Source organism: Sciurus vulgaris (assembly GCF_902686455.1).
Source record: "Sciurus vulgaris genome assembly, chromosome: 14".
In the NCBI taxonomy this organism is placed as follows: domain Eukaryota; kingdom Metazoa; phylum Chordata; class Mammalia; order Rodentia; family Sciuridae; genus Sciurus; species Sciurus vulgaris.
In genome coordinates, this window is record NC_136475.1 from 73,919,776 (window position 1) to 73,946,392 (window position 26,617).

At 44.5% G+C, this 26,617-nt stretch overlaps 1 protein-coding gene across 4 annotated transcripts in view; it reads left to right on the plus strand.

Annotated features, from left to right (window-relative positions):
• SRD5A2 (steroid 5 alpha-reductase 2) overlaps nucleotides 1-21,196 on the plus strand; it is a 66,168-nt gene extending 44,972 nt beyond the window's left edge. The window contains exons 3-7 of one of the 4 annotated variants that reach the window (XR_013759084.1): nucleotides 7,661-7,762; nucleotides 10,282-10,432; nucleotides 14,620-14,689; nucleotides 16,481-16,760; nucleotides 19,500-21,196. Coding sequence is in view for 2 of the 4 variants with exons in the window: in XM_079110156.1 (XP_078966282.1) it covers nucleotides 7,661-7,762; nucleotides 10,282-10,432; nucleotides 14,620-14,689; nucleotides 19,500-19,520 (344 nt within the window). In the remaining 2 variants the exon portion in view is untranslated. The remainder of the gene's footprint in view (nucleotides 1-7,660; nucleotides 7,763-10,281; nucleotides 10,433-14,619; nucleotides 14,690-16,480; nucleotides 16,761-19,499) is intronic. The other 3 variants (XR_013759085.1, XM_079110156.1, XM_079110157.1) reach the window with 3 other exon arrangements.
• Nucleotides 21,197-26,617: the final 5,421 nt, after the last annotated feature.

Below are 26,617 nucleotides of genomic sequence, written 5' to 3' on the forward strand. Positions count from 1 at the left end.
CTTATCATTGCTTGTGTTCTTGATAATAGCCATTCTGATTGGAGTTAGATGAAATTTTAGGGTGGTTTTAATTTGCTTTTCTCTAATTACTAGGGATGATGAGCACTTTTTCATAGATTTGTTGATCACCTGTACATCTGCTTCTGTGAAGTGTCTGCCCAGTTCCTTAGCCCATTAATTTTTTTATAGTAGGCACAGTGATTTAAATTTCTTTTTTAATTGGAGAGCAGTCCTTCCCCTTCTTTCCTCTAGACTTTTTCATTTTTGAGGGTCCTTTTGCAGAAGCTGCCTATAAAGCATGGGTTGGCTTTAGTTTCTCTTCCTCCTGGGCATTGTATACATTAAAGGCATTATCAGCTACCTGTGAAGGGTTGATGTCAATTGTTCCCTTTACCCACTGAAGCTTTTGGCCAGTGTCTGGGGTGCTCTGCCCAATGAAGGTTGTGTGGATCATATGGAGATTTTCAGGAGCTCTGGATCAGTACCAGCATATTTTCTATGTGCATGATAGATTTGTTCTAAAAATTCAGAGCAATCATCATAATACTTAGAAAAATTAAAAACAATTAGGAGATACTTACAGGCATTAGTTCTTTTTGTTTTAAAATCTGCCCTTCTGTTGTTAAGTTTTTCTCTGTGGAAATCAGCAGGACCAAGAGGCAGGTGCATGCATGCATGGGGACTCTAGGAGACCCTCAGACCCACTTGGCTCTGCGAGCAGAACACAGGGCACCGCCTAGGTGTATCCAAGGGAGATGGGTCAGCACAGTAGTGCAGGGTATGTAAGGGGGAGGAGGGGCAAGTGCAGAGGAGGGCCATGAAGGCCATGTTCATCTCCAGTGGTAGCCTTGGCTTACAGTTATGGCTCAGAGAGGCTCTGGGCCTTGGGCTTCGATTCCAGAGTTGGGCTTCTGCAAAGATGGCTCTTCCTTCTCTCCACATGAACATGGGCCCTGCTGCTCGAGGTGCAGGATCTGCAGGGCCCAGCAGTACATGACCTTCAACTTCTAAAGTTGGGCCCTTCAGGTTCTGGGGATGCCCATCACCTCTTTGTTCTTTTAATATTTTTAGTTGTAGGTGGACACAATGCATTTATTTTGTTATTTAGTTTCTTAATGTGGTGCTGGGGATCAAACCCAGTGACTCACACGTGCTAGGCAAGCACTCCACCACTGAGTCACAGCCCCAGCCGGCTACCACCATTTGCCTTCCATTTTGTGCCAGACTCCCTGGGGCCCAAGGTTGCCTCTTTGCACACCTGGTCACCACCCGTGCTTGGAATCATCAAGTCCGATGGAAGAGGTTGCAGCTTTGGGGACCTAGTTTCTGATTTTTGAGCTGTAGTCAGGCATCCTCAGCCCTGTGCCTTCTTTCTGGGGTGGTACCAGGATTGAATTCAGGGCTACTCGACCACTGAGCCACATCCCCAGTCCTATTTTGTATTTTATTTAGACATAGGGTCTCACTGAGTTGCTTAGCGTGTCACTGTTGCTGAAGCTGGCTTTGAACTTGAGATCCTCCTGTCTCAGCCTCCCGAGCTGCTGGGATTACAGGTGTGCGCCTGGTGAATTATGCATTCTTTAGGCCCCACTACCTGTAGGGTACTGCTGAAGTGGGATTCCCCTGCCCTGGCAATAGGTGTTTCCTGGCCAAAGGGAGTGCCCTGCAGGTCTTAGAAGGGAAGACCATTCCTGTTCCTAAGCCATCACCTGGCTGTGCCAATAGGTGTGTGTGTGTTGCAGAAGGTGGGGCAGATGGGATTGCCCCTGCATTTCCTGTGATTGGCAGGTCACTCACAGGCATGGGAGAATTTGCTGGTGCTGGAGCCAGGTTGGAGGTAGCACCAGGCCAGCTGGCAATGGTTTAAAATTGGGATTGAAAGGGTTCATTATATTTAAATTTGTTAAATATTTCTCAGCTTTCTCTTCTGGCACTCCTCTCTCCTTGCATTCCAGAAATGATGCCTTTCTCTGCACTTTCAACTCAGTTTCTGGCCATTCAGATGTCTTCTTATGTCACTGCACAAATGCTGACACATATGGATTCCCATTCCATTTTCTTGATCTTTGGCAGAGTAATTCCAACTGCAAGATGTTGTATGGTGTTTTAGTCAGATTTTTTTTCCCCTGCTGCTGTGACTTCAAGGACCCAACCAGAACAACTCTAGGGAGGAAAAGTTTATTTGAGGGCTCCCGGTTTTAGAGGTCTCAGTCCATAGAAGTCCAACACCATTCCTTGGGGCTCCAGGTGAGGTTGAACATCATGGCGTAAGAGTATGGTAGAGGGAAGCAGCGCACGTGGCAATCAGGAAGCAGAGAGAGAGAGAAATACTCCACTCGCCAGATACAAAATACATACCCAAAGCCACACCCCCAAAGCCCCACCTTCTCCAGCCACATCCTATCAGCCGTCAGTTACCACACAGTTAAGCTCTATCAGGGGATTAATTCACTGATTGGATTAAGGATCTCACAACCCAATCATTTCTCCTTTGAACCTTCTTGCATTGTCTCACACCTGAGCTTTTGGGGGACACCTCACGTCCAAACCATAACATTCTGCCACCGGTCAGACTTCTTATGTAACTGCATAAATTCTTGCACGTAGGGACCCTCATTCCATCTTCCCGACCTCTGGCAGAGTAGTTCCAACTGCAAGGTTGTATGGTGATCCAGAGCACCATCTGGCAGTCACCTTCCCTCACTGTCCAACACATACAGAGGCCAGGCAGTGTTGCAGGGAGACATGATGGGACGGAAGCACACAGACAACTGAAAGAAATTCCAAAATCAAGGGGGACAGATGGGAACCTCCAAAGTACAAACAGACCAGATTTGCAGATGGGAACAAATCTCCTAGGTTCCCAAATCCCACTCAACCATGATTCTTACCCTAGAGGCACCACAGATGCCCCTTTTGTGGGGAGACTAAATATGTGGAACCCAGGGTCTCAGCATGCGTGCTGGGAACTTACCAGATGACCAAGGTTTTACAACTTTACTGCATTCAATTTTCTTTTTCTCAATAGACTAAATGGTTGAGTGAGCCACACCCACTCAGAGAGAGAAGGGGAGTTCCCTGAAGCAAAGGGAACCTTAGCAGTCGCTGGGACTGTCCCTCAAACGCTTCCCTTTTTCATGGAATGGCATCGCCATCAAAATGGTCCAAACAGAGGCAAATTTACCCCATCTCTGAAGTCCTAAGTGGTCAACTCTCAAAGAGCTTACCAGCCACTTCACACCCTCAGCATGGAAGAGAGTGGAGAGGGAAGGGGCTAATCAGAGTTCTGGATCTTCCAGAAGTCTGGAGCCTGGAATACGTTCAGGTGCTCTCTGGGTCACCAACTGATACGATAAGCTCAGTCTTTGTTCCTGATGCCAGTCCAAATAGTAAGGGCAAATAGTGAGGGCACAGTTCATGATAAAAAGGAAAAAAGTTTTATTGATTTGCTAGCAAAGGAGACGGCCGGGAATAGAGGTCCCAAAGACTGCATCTCATTCACGAGGTGAAATAAGCACCTTAGGAGGGACTACAAGGACCAGGCTCCAGGTATAATTATCAGTGTATCTAGTTAGAGTCCAGCTGGTGCCCTGGAGGGAGCCATTGCTCCAGTTCCCAGGTCAGGAGTTTCTTTATTCTTTTCGGCAACAAAGAACACAGGATGGGAAAAATGTTAATCTTGGTTCTCCTGCTGTTAGGGAGGGGGAGAAGGAAAGGAGGAGGAAAAGAATAAAAGCATCACAGTTTTAAAATAAGCCACCAAGGGCTGATTGAGTAGCAAGGTATATACTCCAAGCTCCAAGGGAGCTTACGGCACTGCTTGGAATGTAAAGTTTGGGCCTGCTTAGTCGTCTTCACTTAAAGATGAAAGCCAGGTAGCAGTGAAATGCTACCATGAAAAGCACACAAACATAAACCTGTAAAAGACTCTTGTAAACGAGTCTAATTTGGGGGGTATCAACTTGGTAAAGTGCTCTCCTAAGCTTCAGTCTTGTACACTTGACTAACACAAAAACACTTAACATACAAGACAGCCAGTGATAACTAGCACCACAGACACATGCGAGTCCTTTATAACACACCTGTTGCTGGATCTTTGCGGTACCAAATCCATGGGTATTTGTCACCGCCTGCAGTAACATTTTGTGTGGGTATTTATCGGAGGTGGACTGGAAACTGAGCTACTTTATCTCTGGGCTGCTTCCTTGCTTGCTTGCTTGTTTATAGAGGATAGAGGAAATGAGGCTTACTTGCTTTGAGAGGAGAGAGAGAAAAAGACTTTGCTTATCGGAGAGAAAGAGAGACTTTGCTTAAGAGAGACTACACTTTCAGAGATCTTATCTTCTTAGTTCTGCTGCTTCTTCTTAAAGGTGCGTCCTGCATCCTGTGAACTAAGTGTGCGTCTATCTGAGGTGCTTCTTAGTGATGCGACCCGCATACTGCGATCTGTGACCTACCACCTAAAGATGTGTTCTCAGTTCTCTGCTCTACCATCTGCCTTCCGCCGCTGCCCCTACTCGCTGCTTCTCTTTCTGCTTGCCACTTCTTCTGCTAGCTGCTGTCTCTTCCTTTCTGCTAGTGGCTTCTCGCCACTTCTTTCCGTTAGCAGCTGCTCTCACTGCCTTTTCTTTCTGCTTGCCACTTCTTTCTGGTAGCTGCTGCTGCTGCTGCTTTTTTCCTTCTACCTACTGCCCGCTTATATTCCCTCCAGGAGGCGGAGGTAGGGCCACGCCTCTTATGCAAAGATTAGGCAAGACGCTAGACGTCCGAGCAGGCATGATTAGGAGTGCTCGAGAACACATGTGCATGCATTGTGTGCGTAGACGATAAATCACCTGAGTGTGCTTATGGCAATTAACCTCCTCGCTGCCGATGTGATCAGGTGCCGTTCTGGCGCCATCCGCATGGCACAGCTCCCAACACACACCACTTTGGCTTTTACTTTTAAAGAAAACCCAGAATCTACGTATCAGTAGGATAACTATCAGAGAATCGCTTTGCTTTTCAAACAGGTCTACAGAAGTTAAAAAACGAAAGGACTGCTTCAGATCTGTTACAAGTTTAGGAGACCATGCTAATGACCACAGATTGACTGGCTGGTGTACATCTCATATACACAATAACAAAATGCTTGCTCAGTCATAACAAACCCAGAAAATCATGACCTTTTCTCTCCTTATCTTTCTACTCTCGCTGTTTAAATGACTTTGGCTCACAGTTTAGCAATGACCATTTTATACATTTGTTCAGATGTAATGGATATTATATAAAAGAGAACACTTATTGGTTACATTGCATAAATTAAATCTATGTATCTTTGACTCTACAATTCTCTGGGTGATGTCTAGATAAAAAGATACATGGAATATCTTACCCTCATATATACACACACCTCTAACAAAATAAGAAAAACTAAATGTATTATTTTACATGTTCTAAAATCTCTCTTTTTTGTTCTGAAATTAAGTGTTCTTCTATATTAAAAGTGCTTTTATCCTAAACATCTAACAGAGTAAAGTACAATCCTGATTGGTCAGAAACCCAGATAAAAATGTATGCTAACAATTCTGAAGACATTTGAATTTTTATTTTACAAACAAATTTAAATTAACACAATTGTTCACTCATTTATCTATAAGTCAATTTGAATAGAATTCCCTAGGAGATTTTTATCATTATAGATACACAATTAATTAAAAATTTTCAGGTCACATAAGAGGTTGAGTTTTAAAAGTTTTTTTTTTTTTTTTTTTTAACTTCTTTTTTCTTTATCTTGGGGCAGTCCTTTTTCCAATGTACTTTTTAACCCCTGCTGCCTAATTTTTACACCATCAGTTTAGACAGATATTGAGCTTCTCATCTCTATGCATAGAGACACACAAGTACACATGCTCGAAGGCACCACAGACACAGAACTGGGTACAAGATCCAACAACTATGTCACCTGCCTGACATTACCAAGGTTTCAATGGCTGAGATGCCAAAATGGTGAGATTTTTCACTCACGCAAATGCTACTAAAGGAAAATGGCAGAAGTGTGCAGATGGCAGAGAAAGGGAGTCCCCAGGGTGCCACCAGAGTGACTTACACAGCCCAAGAGCCTACTGGCTCATCCAAGTGTCAATTGCTTGCATCAACACAGGGTGCTGGGGCAGCCTGCCCCATGGCTGATGAAAAAAAGGGAGAATTTCTAGAACAAAAAGGGAAACTAGAGTTAGTTCAGAGACCTCCCCCATCATGGGGCTGGCTTGCCACAAGCAGCAATCCTCCTGGCTGGCTCACCAAATTTGTTATGGAACAAGTCATGCTGCTTCCCCTTTGACAGATCAGTTAAGTTGAGTTGAGAGAGAAAATGTTGAGGCAAGGAAGGCAAATTTACTCCAGAAGGCTGCTGGAGGAGAAAGCCCTTCTTGCTGGGATGCTGATTTAGTGGAATTTTATACAGATGGTTGAGGGGTGTTCCTTATATAGTACAGTTCCTGCTAATGCATAAAAACATCTCTAATGCTTGTCTTCAAAGTGACTTACTCAAGGGCATGCAGACACTTCCAAGGTTCCTTTCTTCCCCACTACTGTGCATATTCTTCCCTCTCTTTCCTTCTTGCCCTTCACCTCAGGGAACCTTGCTTTTCAGGCCAGTGATATTGTGACAAGACAAGATAGAAAAATCATGATTTCACATCACACCAAATTAGGTGAAATTAGATCTGATTGATTTAATTGAACTTTTCTTGCTTTTTCCCTGCTGTATTTTGATCAACACAAACAAATTTTATTAAGAAATGTGACTGGGCCTCAATGTTGGACAGTGAATGTTTCTGGACTGTAGTACTACCCACTGGGATGAAGAACCTAGCATGCCCGATCCTGTAACTTCTTACCTAAGACCAGAACTTTTTCTGTACCAGTGGATGGTATTTGTGGAGACACCGTCAGGATATGTGGTTAAATTAAATGAATAAAGCTATGAGCAGTATAAACAGTATGTTCGCATATCCTATGCAACAAGAAATTTCCAGTAAGGTGTCTTCTGCATTCCTTGGGTGGCTTACTGATGCCACTAAGAACCCAGACCCTTCCTATGTTAATGCTCCGCTGTTCTCAGAATGCTTGCCTGTAGTCTTCATTTCATTCATTTTATAGTAGCAAAACACTGGCTGCAGCTGGCATTTAAGCCAGGATGAAGGAGGAAGTAGAGGCATTGGTCCCATCTGTACCCTTTATCAGAAAAGTCCCTGGAAGACTCCCCCTTTCCTTTTTTGACAGCGTTAGGTGATTTGATCACCTTTCAGTTTTTCAGCCTCTATAACGGGCAAAAGCAATTAAGGTGGAATGGTTGTTGAGTTAGCCACCCAGTTTATTTGAATGGGTCCAGGGCTGACTGTTATTCTTTCATTTATTTGCTTAGTTACTTAACGATGGCACCATGTTGCTACCTCCTGTTCTCCTCTTTTCTGCCACCTGTCTCCTCCTTGCGTCATGGTGCATGTCAGCATTTTGGTTTAGAGCACAGCACAGCCCTTCCTTCCTCCAAACTTGTCTTAGTACCATTCCTAGATTAATTCCTTCATTTTTAGGAAAAAAAAAATAGCACATCTGAAAAATGTCAAAAAAAAAAATCAGGACACATGTTTCAACTTTCTTTCTCTTATTTACCGAGGTGTCTTCCTATTTATTTTGGGAATGGGAATCAACATTCACAGTGACTACATATTGCGCCACCTCAGGAAGCCTGGAGAAATAACCTATAGGATTCCACAAGGTAATGCCTCCCCTGCCCACCAGGTTCCCACTCTTTCTTGGAGCCTGTCCCAGGGATTAAGCTGTAACAAGTGGAAAGAGAGTAGTGAATGAACAAGTATAAACAAGTCTGGCTTGCTCCTGATTTCCCCTCCATGCATGTCTCCTCCATAGCACATCTGTATTTCTCATATGTACCTAGAGGCTCAATAGTGCTACAAGAACCATACCCTGGAGGTGGAAGAGGATGCCAGGCTAGGGCAGGGTAGGAATAGATTGCAGTCCATTTGCAGTAGATTTGATTGTTATGCAGCCAGAGTGTGATCCTTTCTAAGTTAACAAATAAAGCTGAAGATTTCATTGCTGTGTCAGCATCATAGAGTGCACTCACATGAACCTGTATAGCATAGCCTACTAAGCACCTAGGCTCTAGCCCACTTTTAATTGATTAATTAATTTTTTTGGTACCAGGGCTTGAACTCAGGGCACTTGACCACTGAGCCCCATCCCCAGCCTTCTTTTGTATTTTATTTAGAGACAGGGTCTCACTGAGTTGCTTAGTGCCTTGCTGTTGCTGAGACTGGCTTTGAACTCATAATCTTCCTGCTTCAGCTTCCTGAGTTGCTGGGATTACAGGTGTGTGCCCCTGTGCCCAGTTTGATTTTTTTTTTAAACTGTGCATATGCATATTATTACCTTTCAATTTTTTTGTTAAAAACTAAGACACAAACACACATGTTAGCCTAGGTCTGCATGGGTTCAGAACCATCAAAATCATGCCTTCCACCTTCATATCTTGTCCCACTGGAAAGTCTTACATGTAAAGACACACATTTAGCTTTACTCTCCTATGATAAAATTTTTTTTGAATACTTAAGAATGTTTTACAGTTAACTTATTTTTGTATTCTAAAATAAGAAAAATAATACAGCACAGTAAATTTATGACCTATAGCAGTGATTTATTACCATTACAAAGTATTATGTCTTATACATAATTTAATGTGCTACACTCTTATATGACTGGTGGTATGGTAGGTTTGTTTACACCAGTGTCACCACAAATACACAAGTAGTGCATTGTGCTAAGACATTATGCTGGCTACGACTCACTGAAATTATAATCTAAAGGGTCACCATTGTATAAGCAATCTGTTGTTGACAGAAGCATTATTATGCTGCACATGGGTATACAGTTTTGGAGATGAAAGTACAGAATATTTGAAATTCTAATTATTCCCAAGAAATGAGGGTGTGAGATTAACAGATAAGCAGGCAGGAATGAATCAGTTTCAGTAATCCTTTAACACATTTAGGTGGGTCAGTGTTTCCCACCCTTCTTGGTGTACATGCAGTCCTTTACTTATAGCAAAACAATGTCCTGAATTATGACTTGATGTTAGTGTAGATTGATATCCATTGATTAAGAAAATAATGACAAAACTGCTGTGAATTTGGTAATACATTCAAATTATTTGATTATTGTTAATACCCTGACTGTTATCAGTCTACCTCAAGCAAAAATGATTCAGTAGGTTAAGATATGCCATTTATTGTGCTCACAGGCAATTCATAGGTCCTTTGCAACCCAGCAGTGGTTCCTCCCAGGACCTGGGATCGGTCATTAGGAAACCACTGACACATCCGTAAGGAAAGTAATTTTAAGGGATTTTGATATTTTAAAATTGTTACTTAATAACAACAAAGAACAGAGAAAGTTCTTAAATGCCACATTACCAAGGTTAGTTTCCAAACTTTGGGTTAAGATAGAAGATGATTAAAACATTTTTATATAGCTATAGAAAACTATAGTCAAAACTTTCCCAGTTGAGTTTGACCGATACGGTTTGATTGAGGATATATTTAATATCAATAGAATTGTGGTGATTTCTAGATACAGTTCTGAAAGACAAAATAACTGGTTGGGTAGGAAATGAAATTTAAAATCAGTAATAGCAGACTTCACCAGCTTCCAGCAGGACACAGGCTGCCTACTTTAAATTTGAACATAGTATAGTGCTTTGGCAGAGAGGCAGCATGGGGTAAGGGTCAAATGCCACAGCAGAACTCATCACTTTTTGCACCTATTCAGATTTTCATTATTTTAACGTAGTATGTCGTGCCACTTGTGTGACTGTGACCATGCAGTGTCCTGACTGACTGACTGGTGGTGGGGTGCCCAAGGAAGGGGAGGGAAGGTGAGAAGTAGTCTGGAAATGTCCCTTGATGGAACAAAACATAAAGCACCTTTTCCTTGTCCTGCCCAATGCTTGTGGTCCAGCTGTTGTTACAGTTCTGGATGGAGCCCATCAGACTGAGGTGGCCATCCTCAGGATTCCAGAATGTTCTACAGACAATAGGCTGCTGTTGCTGTTTTTCCTTCTCCCCAGGAGAACTCCACTAAGCTCCTATGACTGTGGAGGGAGTCTCCAGCCCCACCTTTATTCGAGTACCTTTATGTGTTCTGGAACAGTACATGGAGTGGTAGGATGTCACAAGGATTCAGTTCTGAGCATTGACTTTCTGATTCTTCTGCACACAGGTGGTTTGTTTACATATGTTTCTGGAGCCAATTACCTCGGTGAGATCATTGAATGGATTGGCTATGCCTTGGCCACTTGGTCCCCTCCAGGACTTGCTTTTGCCTTTTTCTCACTTTGTTTCCTTGGGCAGCGAGCTTTTCATCACCACAGGTAAGCTTTTCAATAAATATGGCAGCACCCAGGTAACTTTTCTTTCCAGCCAGGCTTTTAGCACAGGGAGTCTGATTTAGAAACCTTATTTATCCTTTTTAAGGGAAATTGGATACAATAATCTGGGCTGTTAAACTCTGACTTTTAAGGATTTTGCTGACATCGCAATTTAGCTGGATGACAGAAGCAGTACACACTTTTCTAAGAGCAAAAACAAGTCCATATAGATGGAGGCACCTGAGGTGACAGCTGGGAAACCATTGTGTCTACCCTTTGAAGAAGCCTTCCTGGCAAGGGCATGTCCTATTCAAGTGACTGTTGACCCAGGTTCTGTGCTTGGGGCAGTAAGCTGTAGATAATGAGTTCGGAGACAAAAGCAGTCACTTCCATTTCCACGCGCCAATTCAGTTCCCTTCCTCCAGGATTCTGGAAGTGTGTTCTGTGGGGGAGACCAGATCTAACATCCCCCAAAGCATCACAGGAAATTCTGAGGTACAACCAGGATAGAGAATCACTGGGAAGAAGCACTAGCTGGGTGCCTATATGGGTGCTGTTTTAGGGAGCTATTTTTAGTTCAAGGCTTGGTAATTGCAGAGCCCTGTAACTGCAGAAAGATTATTTATTCTGGAATCTGCCAGTGCTGGGGCTTGTCCTGGTACTGTTTTCCTTCCTTTACCGGCTCTCCACCTTCCATAGCCAAGGTTATGGTAAGGTAGGGTAAGCTATCACGTGTGGTGTGCAATTGTCAGACTGCCCCCTCTGCTGGTACATGCAAGTATTGCAGGCATCTAGAACCTTCCCTCTGGTCTGGTCTACAGCTTCATTAACCCCACCAGGGTGGGGTGGGGACAAAAAGGGGTAACTAAAAGTATCACTGGAAGGAAAAGGGTAGCACATGAAGTTGTTAACTGGCTTTAAATCTGAGTGTGACTTTTTTTTTTAATATTTTTTTAGTTATCAATGGATCTTTGACTTTATTTACTTATTTGTGTGCCGTGCTGAGGATCGAACCCAGGGCCTGGCGCATGCTAGGCAAGCACTCTGCCACTGAGCCACAGCTCCAGCCCCCTGAGTGTGACTTTTATATTCATTTCCTAAAAAAACTTTTGTGGAAAGAGAAAGTCTGTGATTCCTGGAGACAGGGAGATGCTGTAACAGTGGTCCACTTTACCTTTTGAATACAGTCCTTGCTGCTTATTTTAAAAGGGACATGTTTTTCTTTTCCTCTTCTCCCTCTCCCCCTCCCTAACCAGGGGGTGGGGAACAAGATTACCTCGAGTTATCTGCTCCCACAGGAAGGAGATGTCACCAGAAGATTGAGGAAGTGACTATCTCACAAATTAACAAGTGAATTTCAACATACCTTCAGGGTACAACTGGGATCCCTTGTCAGGGCACACCTGAATGTAGCCTTTGAAGAGCTTCTTTAAAAGCCCTCTGTTGTCCCTGATGGGCAGAACCACAGCCTCTGGGACTGGAGTCACTCTGTTTCTCCTTTGCTAGCAAAGCAATAAACCTTCTCTTTCCTTTTTCTCAAAACCGTGTCCTCATTATAAAATTGGCATGAGTTGGCATCAGGGAAAAGGACCAAGTTTTTGGTAACAAAATTGGTTTTCTGTTAGTGTCTGTTTCTTGGGTCCCAAGCAGCCTCCACTCCTGCTCTCTTGGGCAGGCCTGCGACTCCACCCTGCACTTCCATGCTGAGATGTAAGATGAACTCTTCTGAGAGCTGCCTGCTGGAAAGTTAGGAGACAGACAAATGTGCCTCAGGTTGAACCTGAGGAGCTATTCCTGTGAGTAAAGGGAGGGACTGAGGGGTCATCCCAGCAGCTGCTGAAGCCCTTTTTTGCTCCGGGGAACTTCCGCCTTCCTTCCCTGAACTGTATGGATTGCTCCATCTTGGTCTACTTTGAGAAAAAGGAAATTGCAGGCAAGTTGCAACACCCTGGCCATTTGGTAAGCTCCTCCAGTGTGCACACTGAGACCCTGGATTCTACATAGCTGGTTCCTCTTTGTGGGAACATCCGTGGCACCACGAGTGTAGATGTCATGGTTAGTCAGGAATTGGGAACTTGGGGGGAATTTCCCCCTATCTGGTCTGTCTGTTTTAAAGGATCTTGTCTGTCAGTCATGGTTTGGGGATCCTCTCTGTTTGTCTGTCTCTGTTCCCTGTTTGTATCTCTTTCTGGACCTTTAAGACATGGGCAATACTATATTGATACTATAGATTATTTCTTGGGAAATATCTTGGCTGACTGGGCCACCTATAGATATGAACCTAAGGAAAAGATGATGTTTTACTCTAGCAATCTGGTCTTTGAATGGTTTTCTGAATTAATCTTGCAGTTGGGAATTGGTCTGTCAGGTAAAATTAGTGAAAGATTCTGTATGTACAGGCCCATGTACAATTACATTATAAGGAGTCTAAACAGTCAAAAACTAAGCTGGATGCAAAGAGGTGCTGCCTCTAATGTGCAGGACACCAAAAGAGGATTTAAACATTTTTTTAATCCTTTCAACCCAGTGCTGACCGTCTGAGTACTGCTTCTCAGCCTGGCTCCGGGCAGTTGCTCATCATCCTACTGTGGGTCAGAGACACCAGTCCTGGGATAAAGGGGAAAAAAATCCCAGGAAAGCTGCCTGGTCTACAGAGAAATATGTGAAGAGGACCTGGCCTCTATTCTGACTTCCAGCCACTCTTTGCCCATGGAAATAAAATCAGAGTTTGAGAACAGGCTCAGTTGACCAGTTCTGCCGACAAATGAAATCCATGTGGGCTGTAGGCCTCGCTGATTTCTTTCTGGGTTCTTGTCTCATGAGTTCAAAGAATGAAGTCCATGGAGGTGGCAGAGGACAAAAATAAAAGAAATAAAATTAGTTTTGAATGAGAAAAAAGATTAAACTCTCTGTGATGTGAAAGGGCACCTGGTGGAAAGCTTTTCCACTTGAGTCTGGGGGCTGAGGCTTCTGGATAAGGACATCAATCAAAGTCCAAGTTGGAATCTATGCTGTACAGATGTGGGGAAGGAACCAAGGCTATTGACTTGGCTCATGACTTTCTATTTGGCTGTGTGCTTTTAGTCCTTAAGCATCATTTTTTTTTTGTAACCTCCTTTTGAGTCTACCCTCACTTCCATTTTCCTGCCACTCAGAGACAAAGGAGTAGACTGGAATGCTTAACCTCACAGAGTGACCTTTTCATTTGAAAACAGCCTTATCTGGGGCCCATTACACTCACTCTCTGACCCTTAACTAGTCTATCTTATGGGGGTGGGGTGGGGCAAAAACTGCCAGTCACAAAGAACAGGGCAAAGGGTACCAGTACTATTAAATTATAACCTGGAGGCAAAACAGTATCCCCTTTTAAGATCTGACAGGATGCCCCATTTGGCCAGGGGACACTTCTGAGTACAGCCCTGCCTATTACCCACAGAACTAAAATAAAAGGGCCTCCCAAACCTCCATGTATGCAAGCACCTGTGTCTTGGCCCTGCTGACTGTAAGGGAATTTCCATGGAACCACGCCAGACACAGGAAATCACATAAGGGAATTTATTAAGCAAACAGTGTCTCCTTGCAGGGTAAGAGAGAAAATGAGAGGAAAAGAGAAAGGAAAAGAAAGGGCGCGCACTAGAGAGAGTAGAAAGCCAGGAGGATAGAGAAAAGTGAGGAGGACAGACAGAAGGAAGGGAAAAGATGGCGGGGAAGCTATGGTAAACAGTTGAATTCTGCCGGGCTAATGGGGGACCAATATCAGAGAAGGATACTTGCAGGTTGACTGATGAACCAATAGCCAGCTAGGATGTTCACAGATTGACAAGTGGTTGGGAGGCGGGGAAAATGACTGCGCCTGATGGGCGGAGAGCAGCTTTATACATTACACTGACTACTGCAGAGAGGTCCCTAACAATCTCTGAATGGCCAATTCATTGGACAGAGTGCCCTAGAGGTATATGTATATAAAGAGAGAGTCTCTGGGTACAATTGACAGTGGGGAACTCACTTGTTGATGGCATGATGATGGAGATAAGGGAGACTGGTCAAACAACTGGGATCCCTTGAGTGCAACTGGAAGGAAGAAAAGGTCAGGGCACGGTTTTTAAAATATGCCAGGCTGTCTTTTCCTTCTCCTGGGATAAAATTTGATGTGTGGATTAGATGTACATGTAACATTCTCACCCCGATAGCAACAACTTCATATGCAAGTGTTTCCCAGGAAGAGAAAACAGAGCCTGCTCTGCTGGAGGTCTACCAGAAGTGAGTAAGGCCTTTTAGGCCAAAGGGACCCTGGGAAAGGTGATCAGTGTTATCTTAACCAAGATTTGTTTTAGGAGGAAATAACTTGCCCCAGGGGGGGAAAAGAACCCCTTAAGAGAGAGGCATCAGTGAGGATTCATTCTTCTCTAGACTGTTGTTTAAAATGTGTATCAAGTCAACTTTGCCAGATAGCCTACTCTGCCTATTCTGACTGTTAAAAACCTCACACTGATGAGTGCCAATTAGTGCAAGATTCGAGAAGTATGTTAGAGATGTATATATCTGAAACTAAGCATGTTTATCTGAACCTTATCTAAATGTTCTATAAATGTATACAAAATAAAAATTCATATAGGTTTATCCAATAAGTGTTCTCTTTTATACATCTGGCATAAAAGTGCCACACTGTCTGCTTTGACTAAGTCTAGTTCTGATCATTAACACTGTGCCCTAAAAGCCTAAGGGATTTAAGGCTATTCTTGATTTTTGCTAGTACTGCTAAACTCTACAAGCCTGTAATTATCTGTGGATTCTGAATTTTACTGTGAAAATCAAACCTAGTTAATGTAAGGACATCTGTGTAATTGTGATGCTATTAGTTCTCCTTTGTATAATGAAACTATTCATGTTCTCTTAGTACACAAGTTTTAAAATATAAAAAAAGCAGATTATGACTTGATTATGACTTGTGGTCAGCAGCTTCAACTACCCGGGAACCTAAGGAGAAAGATTCTTTATAAGGCCTGTCCCTTTTGGCAATGAAATCTGCACTTCCCCTGGCTTCTTCTCCCCCTCCTAATCCCTCCTCCGACTCCGACCCAACTAACGAACCACCCCCAGACAGGTCTCCTGAGGCAGAGGCCCCTCTGGCCCCTGCTCCTCCATCTCCTTTGCCCTGCTCTGTTTCTGGGTAGCTTGAAACAACAGAAATCCTTTCCTTGCAATTTTAAAGATGAGAAGTTTGAAATTCAGTGCATTCAGTGCAGGGAGAGTCATGCTTTCTGATGGCTTAAGGGAAGAATTCTTCCCTGCCTCATCCCAACTTCTGGCAGTGGCCAGCCATCCTGGGTGTCCCTGTATTATGAGTTTGATTTTGTCCCCTAAAGACAAGTTGAAGTCCCAACTCTCAGCACCTGTACCTGCCTCACTCTACCCTCCATCTCCTTGCAGCTGTCTGTTAGCACAGAATGACTGAGCTGGGTGCAAACTTCATGGATCAGCAGTCTTTATTCAGTGCTGAAATCATGCATCCGGTGGATCCACTTTCCTGATGGAAATTGAGCCACTGGTCAAAGGGGGGGGGGGGAAATCTGTGCTTATACAGGTTACACTGAGAGGTGACTTAATTATTGACAGAGGGTGTCCGTTTGGGCACTCAGGAAACAGATTTGTGAGAAATTGAAGAATGGAGGTTCTGGGGTCAGTGTTCAGTGCTTATCTCTTTCCTTTCTGGGTTCCATTGTGAAAGCACCCAGAAAACCACTCTGGATGTGGGAACTCACACAAGAGATTTTATTAAGCAGATGAACAGAGTGTCTGCCCTGAAGGGTGAGAGAGAGTGTGTGAGAGGGAGAGAGAGAGTGAGAATGAGAGAGAGAGTGAAAGTGAGAGAGAGAGTGAATGGCAGGGGAGCTATTCTTAAGTAGTGGGAGTTCACGGCTAGTCTGACCAAGACTGATGAGGAAGTCTACGATCCAGATTGTAAAATGGTATGTGTGGCAGGGTGGGTAGAATCAGGGAGAAATGGCTTCAGCCTTGTTCCCTTCATTCCCCCTTTTTTGTTTTCATGAGAAGATCCCTTCTGGGCGTATGGGTGGAGATCCATCTGCAGTAACTGCTTCCTGCTTATGGCCATAGAACTGATTACTTGTAGCTGTGCTGGGCATGGGTGGCATCTCCTCCATCAGTGTCTGCTCCTGGGACTCATGCAGGGAGTCCTGGTCCAGTAGGTCAAACTCCTGGGTCTCCAGTGGCACCCAGCACATCTGCACACCCTGAAGAACCACAGGCCTTGGCTGTGGCAGGTTCAGGCCTCCTGTTGCCTAAGGAATGTCAACTGACGTTGAGGAATGTCAGTGGCATCCCACGCTATCTATCTGCTCCAGCAGGTACATGAGGCAGGTGTTGACCTGGGGCAGGAGACCCAGGAGGAAGATGAAAGGGAAGCATAAAGTGAACACAGTGGCCACATCTTGGGCACAGAAGAATCAGAGAAGAGTGTGAGGCCATGGAGGGAGATGGGCAGGAAGGCTATGCTGAGCCCAGGGCATCCAGCAGCCAGATGAGCAGACAATGCAGAAGTAGACAGGCTGACTGTACGCAATCACCCAGTTGTGGCCGTGCATGGGAGATGCTGCATCAGGCTGCATGCTCTTGAGCAGAGAGTGCTGACAGGAGGCAATGACCAAGTAGAACTGAAAGACGCAGATGTCAGTGAAGAAGCCCTTCAGCAGCAACTGGTAGCCCAGGAAAGCAACCAACCTGCTTAGCCCAATGTCGAAGATGTTCTCTACCACACCCACGTCCAGTCCAGCAGAGCCAGCAGGGCAAGCTGCTAACACATGTGCAGGACTGCGTGGTGGGAGGACTGGGTAGGCTGGTGGGGGGTGGCAGAAGCAGAAACAGAACGGGGCAAAGGAGATGGAGGAGCAGGGGCCAGAGGGGCCTCTGCCACAAGAGACCTGTATGAGGGTGGTTTGTTAGCCAGGTCGAAGTGGGAGGAGGGATTAGGAGGGGGAGAAGAAGCAAGCGGGAGAAGTGAAGGTTTCATTGCCAAAAGGAGGTGTTTAGGTTTGCAGGAAGAGCAAAGATCAGGTTTAGTGCACAAGAAAGAAAAAAGCTTGAATGTAGGGAAATCTCTTTACATTTGCCCACTCGTTCACAGAAGCTGTATCCAAGGTGCTATTAACTGGCCTTTTGGATTATCTTAAGGACATTGTGACTGAATATCATTGCACAAGTGAATAAGTTTTGGTGGTTTTAGGCTGGGGGTCAGTTGAAGGGGTTTAAGATTGTCTAGTAGACACCCCAGGGGTGAATCTGCCAGAATGGAGGACCCAGAGTCCGTGGTGGAGACTGATAAATAGCCGAGTCAGTGTCCAAGATGTCCTGAGGTCACAGACTGGTTGGCTGGAGACAAGGATGGAGCACAGTGAGGGGAATCGTGACCCCCATCAGTGTGTGCTGGGCAAAAGCTGAGGGGGTTGAGGACCTGGCGCCAGGAATTTCGAGAGGAAAAGTGAAGAGGAGCCTCAACCCAGAGAGGGAATTTCCACCATAAAAATTGGGGACACACCCATCAGATAAGGTCAACAAGGGGAGCTGTAACTGTAAAAGTCATGTCTAGGGGAGCCCCACTCCTCAACCACCTTGAGGGCACTGGACAATCAACGGTTGCATCTCAGGTCAGCAGAGGAGTGTTTAAGTCAACCTAGGGGAAAACTCACCAATCTGAAGGCCGGTGGTGGAGATGGAACCGAGCATCCGGGCAAATGGAAGGTGAGACTAGTGTCCAGGGGTCTGGGGATGTCAGATGGGATTCCACTCACCTAAGTCCCAGTAGAAGAGCCCATCCAGTCACAGCACCAAGGAAAGCACCCAGAAAACCACTCCGGACATGGAAACTCACACAAGAGATTTTAATAAGCAGATGAACAGAGTGTCTGCCCATGGGGGCGGGGGGGGGGGGGAGGGAGGGAGGGGGAGAGGGTAAGGAAGAGGGAGAGGGAGAGGGAGAGAGAATGATGGCAGGGGAGCTATTCTTAAGTAGTGGAAGTTCACGGGCTAATCAGGCCAATGATTGACGAGGAAGTTAACAATCTAGATTGTAAAATGGTGTGTGTGGGGCGGGGGACAGATTCAGGGGAGAAATGGTTGCAATCTCGTTCCCGTCACATTGTGCTGTCACTGGGAAAGGATTCATTCCGGGAAGGATCAACTCTTTGTCTTCCTCCCAGAGACTGCCATTCTAGGCTTGATGGATATCTCCTGCCCAGGATTGTGCTGTCACTGGGAAAGGATGTATTGGGAAAGGATCAATGTTGTCAGTGTGTTGCCTTCTTGCTCATTCCCTCTTCCTGGGCCACACTATTTTGGGGTTTGTCATTTTCCATATCTTCCAGTCTCTCCTGTGTGTCTCTGTTTTATGTCTCTTTTCCTCTTTCTTTTAAGGACACCTGTCCTACTGGATTAATGGCCCAGTTTTCTCTAATGACCTCATCTTAACTTATTATATCTGCAATGATCCTAGTTCCAAAATAAAGTCATATTCCCAGATATTGGGAGTTAGGACTTCAGTACATCTTTGGGGTGGGGGGCAAAACTGAGCCCACCGCACTGCGGCATTCCCAGGGTTCATGAAGGGATACTTTCCTGGGAACATCACCAATTCTCTGGGGTTAACTTCGGCCATCCTCTTTGGGCAATTCTGTTTCCCTGTATTTCCCAGCTGAATCCAAATGGTGCTTCTTTCTATTACATTTTCAAAAAATTTCTGGTAAAATAATATCATAAAGTTTGCCATCTGAACTGTTTTTAAGTGTAAAATTCAGTGGGATTAGATGTGTTTATTAATATTGCACATCCCTCACCACTGCCTCTGGCAATTCCTTTTTGACTCGCAACATAAGAACTGTCAAAATTTATAAGAGATGGGCTACAGCAAAGAGAAAAGGATATGCAAATGGCCACCTGGAAGACACAGGCCCTCAATAACTATAGGTCAACTAATAACCAGGGTTTCAGATACAGTGACCTTGACTATTGGCTGCTATTCCATTATATTTGTGACTCTGGCTTTCTTGTCTTTTAGGTTCTACCTCAAGATGTTTGAGGACTATCCCAAGTCTCGGAAAGCCCTTGTTCCATTCATCATTTAAAGAAACCAAATAAAAAAAGGAGCAAAGCTACCCCAATACCAGTAAAAACTCTCAAGATGCTGAAACTGTAATTTGCAAAGTTACGTTATATAAGTACATATGTATAAAGTGGTAGTTATCCTTGTGCCAACTGGCCTGGGGATTCTGCATGATGCAGAATCTATCCTGATCTCCTATTGAAGTTTCAAAAAGACCTTTACTAAGTGGAGACATTTTCTTCTTAGCTATGCCTCCTCAAAAGTGTAAAGCTTCCTGTATGTTTTTTCTACTGGCTAATCCCAGTACATGTGGCTTTTTCCTACTCTGTATCAATGAAGGACAGCTCTGTAGCCAAGATTGTTTGGGGTGAGGGCAGTGCTTCGGAACTTATGAAAGGCAGACATTTTGAACCTCTGCAGAATAGTAGAGGATTAAATTCCAAAGCCACATATGCTCAAGAGCACAACCATTCCTCAATGGAAACCTTGTCACATCTTCCTTAATTAGGAAAGATGTGAAAAGGCAGATTCACATCTGCCTCCTCACGTTGCCAAAAATGTACCGATGCATTGACCCCAGTTCAAATTTGTGCAGTGTCTTAATTGATGGGTGCCTCGGTCTTCCAGAAGATTCCACAGTTCTCATTAGAGGTATCAGCTTAATCCAGAAAGCTGGTGTGAGTTTTCTTGAAGTCAGCTGTGTTGTTTTGGTTTTGCTTTATGGTGCTGGGGATCAAAGCCAGGGCTTCATGCATGCTCTACCACCGAGCTACATCCCCAGCCTGAAGTTCATATTTTAATGACAAAGAAAAGACTAGGACCCCAGATAGCTACTGAGAGAGTAAAGGAGTGCTTTGCAATATACATCACGGACTCTCATGCTCTTGGCAACAAACGAGAATAACCAATAAGAGAATTAATGAGTGAGATCTAAAGGATAGGCGATATGACAGAAGCCCTGGGCTGCTTTCCTCTTCTGGAATTTCTTCATCAGAGTGCTCAACACCTGTCAAGAAGATGTGCCCCCCCTGGGGGGCGGGCTTGAACTTTAACCTTAATGGTCCCAAGGGCAGAAGATGAGAACTGCAGACAGAAACATCTGGACAGAAGACTTGTTTCATCATATTCACTGTTTCACACCTAGCTGGGGTTTTCTTTAATAACTTGAAGGATCTTGGCACACAGCCTGAGTTCCCACATGAGAACTAGGGACTGAGTAGCAAGTAAGCATTTGAGTTTGCAGCGTCTTGTGAGGGTATCATCCTGCTGGACTCAAAGGAAAGGGATGAGCACTCAGAATCTGAATTACACAAATATTTGTCGCCTGATCCTGCTTTGGGGAAAGCATTGGCACTACTCAGCAAACTGTTCGAGAACGGACCCCCAGGTTTATCAGGTGTGGTGCTAACATAGAGAAACTCACTCTGTAAGACACATGGAGACTTGAAAGAGCTGGGGAGAGAGTAGGTTACTGAAAAATACCAATTGAAATTATATAAATATGTGTTTCCTTGTTCATTAAATGCCTTTCAAGTCATAGATGTTAAGTAAATTTGTTTGAATTAAAAGATCCTGGGACTTCTGGAGATTTTTATACTATATTAAGTTGTATTTCCCCCCATCCCCCAACCCAGTTTTTTGTGTTGCCTCCATTTTTGGCTTCTCTCTTCATTTTTGCTAACCTGAAATTAGGACTGTGAGCAGGAAATTAAATATGACTTACAAGGTTTCTCAATCTCAATTCAAACTTCCAAGGAAGTACAATAGAGGAGCAGGAAAATATGTTTTCAGGTATACACAGGAGGAAAACTGTGTGTTAGCTTTCTGTCACTATAACAAATACCTCAGATAAATCAACTCATAAAGAGAAAAGGTTAGGTTGGGGTATAACTCAATAGTTGAGTGTTTACCTAGCATGTGTAAGGCCTTAGGTTTGATCCCCGGCATTGAAAATGTTTTAGAAAAAGGGGAGAAAAGTTTATTTTGGCTCATAGTTTCAGAGGTGTTAGCCTATGATTGCCTGGTGCCATTGCTTTGGGTCTGGGGTGAGGTTTATGGCAGGGGCATGTGGTAATGTAACACCATTCACCCCCTGGCCAACCAGCCAAAAAAAAGGGAAAAGACTGGGTTCCCATAGTCCCTTTGGAGGGCATACCCCCCAGTGATCCAAAGACCTCCCACTAAGTCCCACCTCCTTGAGTCACCACCTCCCAATGGTGCCAAGCTGGGGACCTAACCTCTAACACATGGCCTTATTGGAGCTCCTCAAGATCCAAACCATGGAACTCACTATAAACGGTAGCTTGAGCTCACCAGAAATAAAAAGACGTCTAGTTCTCTTATGAATTAAAAATTGCTTTATTAAATGCTTTATTTTATTTCCATGAAAAACCCAGGACAGTCCCTGAAATGTATTAAGTGCCCTATAAATGACAGCTAACTCTTCTCTAGTACTCTGGAGATCAGGACAAAACTGCTATGTGGCAATTCCACATTTTTGCCACAAGAGGGCACTTTCCAAAATGTTATTCAGACAAACAATACTGGACTCAATTAGGTGACCTATATTGTTTGGTGGGAAATCCCCACAAGACTCCAACCATTTGGCCATTCCAAGTTAGCATTATATATCCATTTAATTTAAGTGAAATATAGAGCAAGCTCCACATAATTTGAAATTTTCCCTGAGTTATTGTCAGTATTGTAGGGCCATTGTTTTTAACTCCAGTTTTATTTGTTTAGGGCTAGAATATAAATATGAATTAAAATAATGAAGTCTGAATCTGTGCTCATTCTTAGTGGAATTTCTCCCCATTCCTTCTAAAAATGGAGGGCAGCAAAAATAAAGCCAACGGAGGTTTCCACAGAGTGCTTTTGGTGAAAGTACTATAATGATGTCTTAGCTAACTAACGAGGTGCTCTATCTTGTTCTTGTCGAAGAAGTTTTCGTGGAAGGAATGTTTTCTGCTGATTTTGTAGAACTTAGACTTAAGCTGATGTAGCCCTTCAACATCAGCTAGCCCCACCCCTTGGGATCACAGCTGGAGACACAGAGGCCATGAAATGAAACTGTTTCCCTAAGGTTCAAGTGGTCTGGGCTGCAATCTTATCTTGTCCCTTGGAAGGTCAGAAGTCTTTTTCTTCTTATGGGACAGACAACTTTCACAAGAGAGACTCAGCACAGCCTCCTGAGTCTGAACACACTCATTTAGTGATCACTTAATGGATATTTACTAAATATAAATAAAACATTAGTGGGTAGAAGGATAATATTTTTAAGTTTTTATTTATTTAATGGTGCTGGGATCGAACCCAGGGCCACACATATTCCAAGTGTGTGCAAAGTATGTGTGCTACCACTGAGCTACATCCGCGGCTCTGAGGATACTGTTGAATTAGGTACGCTTCTTGCCCTTTAGGGGCTGCTACTTGGATTTCTATAAGACTTATGTTGGAGAAAAATAGCCAGATCATAGTTCTGGGCCTCAATTCAGACACACCTGTTATCTTGTCCTTGCTTGTGAGTAATCTGTTTCTTTCACTCTGGGAGGCCCAGGCCAGTGTCCTTACCATGAACCAATTTGACAAAATGAGTGATTTTCCTGCCCTGGTTGTCAGAGATGACCTTTGTGTTCAGTATGGAAAAGGTTTCTATTCACAAACTCCCCTTATCTCAACCTTAACTTCAGGAAAACAACACTGGCTTGTGTCCTAAAAGTTAATAATAATAATAATGAAAAAAGACTAATGAAAAAAAATTGCAACTAAACAGTGATTTAGTGGTTTAAACTCTTCCAAGAACAAATAAATAAACCTGGGATTTTAGAAAGCTGGGGTTTTATAATGGCCACCTTGACTTTCAGGGGTCACCTCATGGCAGTCTCACTAAGAAGCAGACCAGCCAGCAAGCTCTTGGTGTGTGAAGGATGGACTCAAAAAGAGTCATTTCCTTCCTTCCTGGGCTTTGATTCCCTAAGAGCCTGCAGGCAGAAGTCCAGGCAGAGCAAATAAGTAGGGTTAAAACAAATGTAAAGCGAATCCTTCTAGAAAAGGCTGCTGATGGTTTTACAGCATTGACACTATCCAGTGATAAAAGAAAGGGGCTCGGAGCCAGAGGCCAATACAGGGGCCTGGATGATTTCATAGCCTGTGGAGTGAGACACGTGTTCATTCTCTCTGCAAGGCCACTGAGTTGTGATCTTCTAAGGCTCTCTTACTTGTTTTGTGGGATATTTCTTTCCTCTGACCTGAGCTTGGAGTTTGGATGACTTAAATAACTGGGTTGGGAGTGTTGAGGTGTTGACCAAGCTGTGCTGGGTCCTGGGCTTGCTGGGTTCCAGGTTTGGTTCTGCAGACTGTAGTCAGAGGCTAGAGGGGGGTGTCCAGCATCCCTCCCCACGTGGCAGGAGGAGCATGGGGCAGTGAAGGCAGGTGGGGAGTCATGTGAGAGGCCACCGGAAGGTGGCCAGGAAGCAAGGCAGGAGCCTGGGGAGAGGGTCCATCCCGGGTAGAGTGGGTTTATCCCCTTTCCTGTCACCACACTGCCTGAACCTGATCTTTCCTTACACTCCCAGGGAAAGAAGTCCCTCTGAGCGGGAGAATAAACTCTTCTTTGAGCTCCATTATCATAGGAGAAGCTGGGTTTCCTTAAACACAAGCCATATGGTTGTGCCTCACAATAAATAATTTAACTGTATTTCTGTCAGCTCACCTCGTAAAGATGGTTTTCGGTTTGCATAGCAGTGACCGTTATGAGAAAGAGGTGAAGTCATGGTTCTGGGAAGTGTATGGTGGCATCCAAGTGCCAAGAGGCCAGCGGGGAGAGGGGGGCATCCGGAGGAGTGAGCCTCGGTCCTGCTCACGGCAGGACCAGTTAAATTTCATTCATTAATTAATACTTTGCTTTGTCACGAGTTGTCTTTTAGACACTGTTTCATTAAAAATATTCTCCCTGGTGGTTTATAACAGGATGAACTGTCAGTAGCTGAGTGGAGGTACACAAATACAGGAATAATTAAGAAAGCCAGAGATAAAGCTGGAGAGCAACAGTGCGTGGCCAGAGAACACGATGGTGGTTGAGAGCGAGGTGACAATTGGGTGGGTGATGGATCCTCACAGAAGGAAACCAGTTAAACTTACAGTGCTCACAAGACAAAAGCAAACACAAAAACAAAAAGCAAAAACCAAGGAAGTAATTGTCCTGAGATGTCGACTGTTAGTGTTTTGAGAGCCGTGATACTTTCCTTCACTGTGGTGTGGGGAATGCCTTTAAATAAACACCGTGGTCGCTCTGTCTAGCTTCTCATCATGCCCTCCTGTAAGGACCGTGATCAATGCCACAGCTCAATTCTGTAGAAAGTTTGGTTCCCACTTTGTGTGCAGAAAGCCTAACAATGAGAAAAATCCAGCTGATTTATAGTCATGGCTCTTGGTGAGCCCTTTAATGAGCTGCGATAGAAAAGCCACCAAAGAGCAGAATTCCCAAAGGTGAGTCCAGCACATAAGCTGTTTCACTTTGGGCAAAATATAGGAGGACGAGGGGATTGCTGGAAGAGTAGGAAAAAAGAAAAACAGGAATTTGGAGGTGTTCTTAATGACTGAGCCGGGCTTAGCATGAGAGTCAAGAACTCCTGGGAGCCTGGGTCATAAATGAATGACTCTACTGGGAGGACCAACCATTCTGACCTGCCTAGTTCAGAGGAGTCCCTGGGAAGACGTCCATGCTCAAACTGGAAAAGTCTCAGGCCCATCAGGACCAGATTGGAGTCTCCTTGCCCGACCTTTGACCCAGACCTTCACCTGTAGCTTACAAGACAAATCTGGGACAAGAAAGGAGACCCAAGAAAGATCCTCTTGATTGGGCACAGTCACAAAAGCTCATCGTCTTCCACACCTTTCTCCTATACAGTGGAAAGCGCAGTGGCTTTTACCTATGATCCCAGAGACTTGGGAGGCTGAGGCAGGAGGATCGCATGTTCAAAGCCAGCCTCAGCAACTTAGCAAGGCCCTAAGCAACTTAGCCATATCCTGTCTCAAAATAAAACAATAAAAAGGACTGGGGATGTAACTCAATGGTTAAGTGTCCCTGGGTTCAATTCCCAGTACCAAATAAATAAATAAAAATAAAATAATAATTTAAAAAAGTAAAAAATGGAAAAACTTATGCCTCCTCTGAGGACTCCCCTGACTCTGGGGGAGAAAATAAGGAAAAATAAACACCAGGAAGGGGGAGATTCAGGAATCCATCCTTGACCCAGTCCCAGTTTCCAGTTATGCTGTCCCAGGGGAAAGTAAAAATTATTTCTTTGGGACAGAAAATTCACCAATTCTCTCTCCATGAGTCTTATGCCTAGTGACAAGCATTAGCCGTCTGCTGCTGGAGGAGGGTCATAAAATTGTCCCACGTCTCAGACAATGTTACCCTGATGCTGAGGGAGGGGTGGACACAAAAGCTATCTGCTCCTGAGGAGAGGGCAGGAAGCCCCATCAGGATCAGAAGCCTGCAGGGGTGCCAGAAGAGGTCTGCTACCAGGGAGCCTGGTGGGCAGGAAACTCCCTCCTGCCCAAGATGCCCACAGTCCAGAATTTGGCTTCAGGAGGGCGAGGTTTGAGGAATCCCCATCATGGCGCCCCAGTGCATGGATCCAGTATGGTTGAGGCTGGAGCAGAGGAACCAAGAAACTACACTATGCCCGTCATTCACCTCATACTCAGGAACAAGCATGAGCAGTCTACCCACAGAGAGCCCCCTGCTCCATGCGGCACACACATCCTAAAGCCGAGGCTGGAGAAGACAAAGGAACAATCCCTCTGGCCTGCAGGCCTCACACTGCAGCTGGGCTCCGATCCCAGGATCCCGGGCTGCACCCTCTCTACTCCCTTCTTGTCACATCAACATTTGCACCCAGTCCTCCCCGCCAAGCTTTTGTTCCTCTTCCAAACAGACCAGCAATATCTCCCACTCCCCATTTCTTTTCCTCAGCAAAACTGAATTCTTCTTCAGAGCCCTGCACCAGCCTTCTTCCCTCTTGTCAACCTCCCCTGATCTCTGGAGGAAGGACAGACTCTTTCTC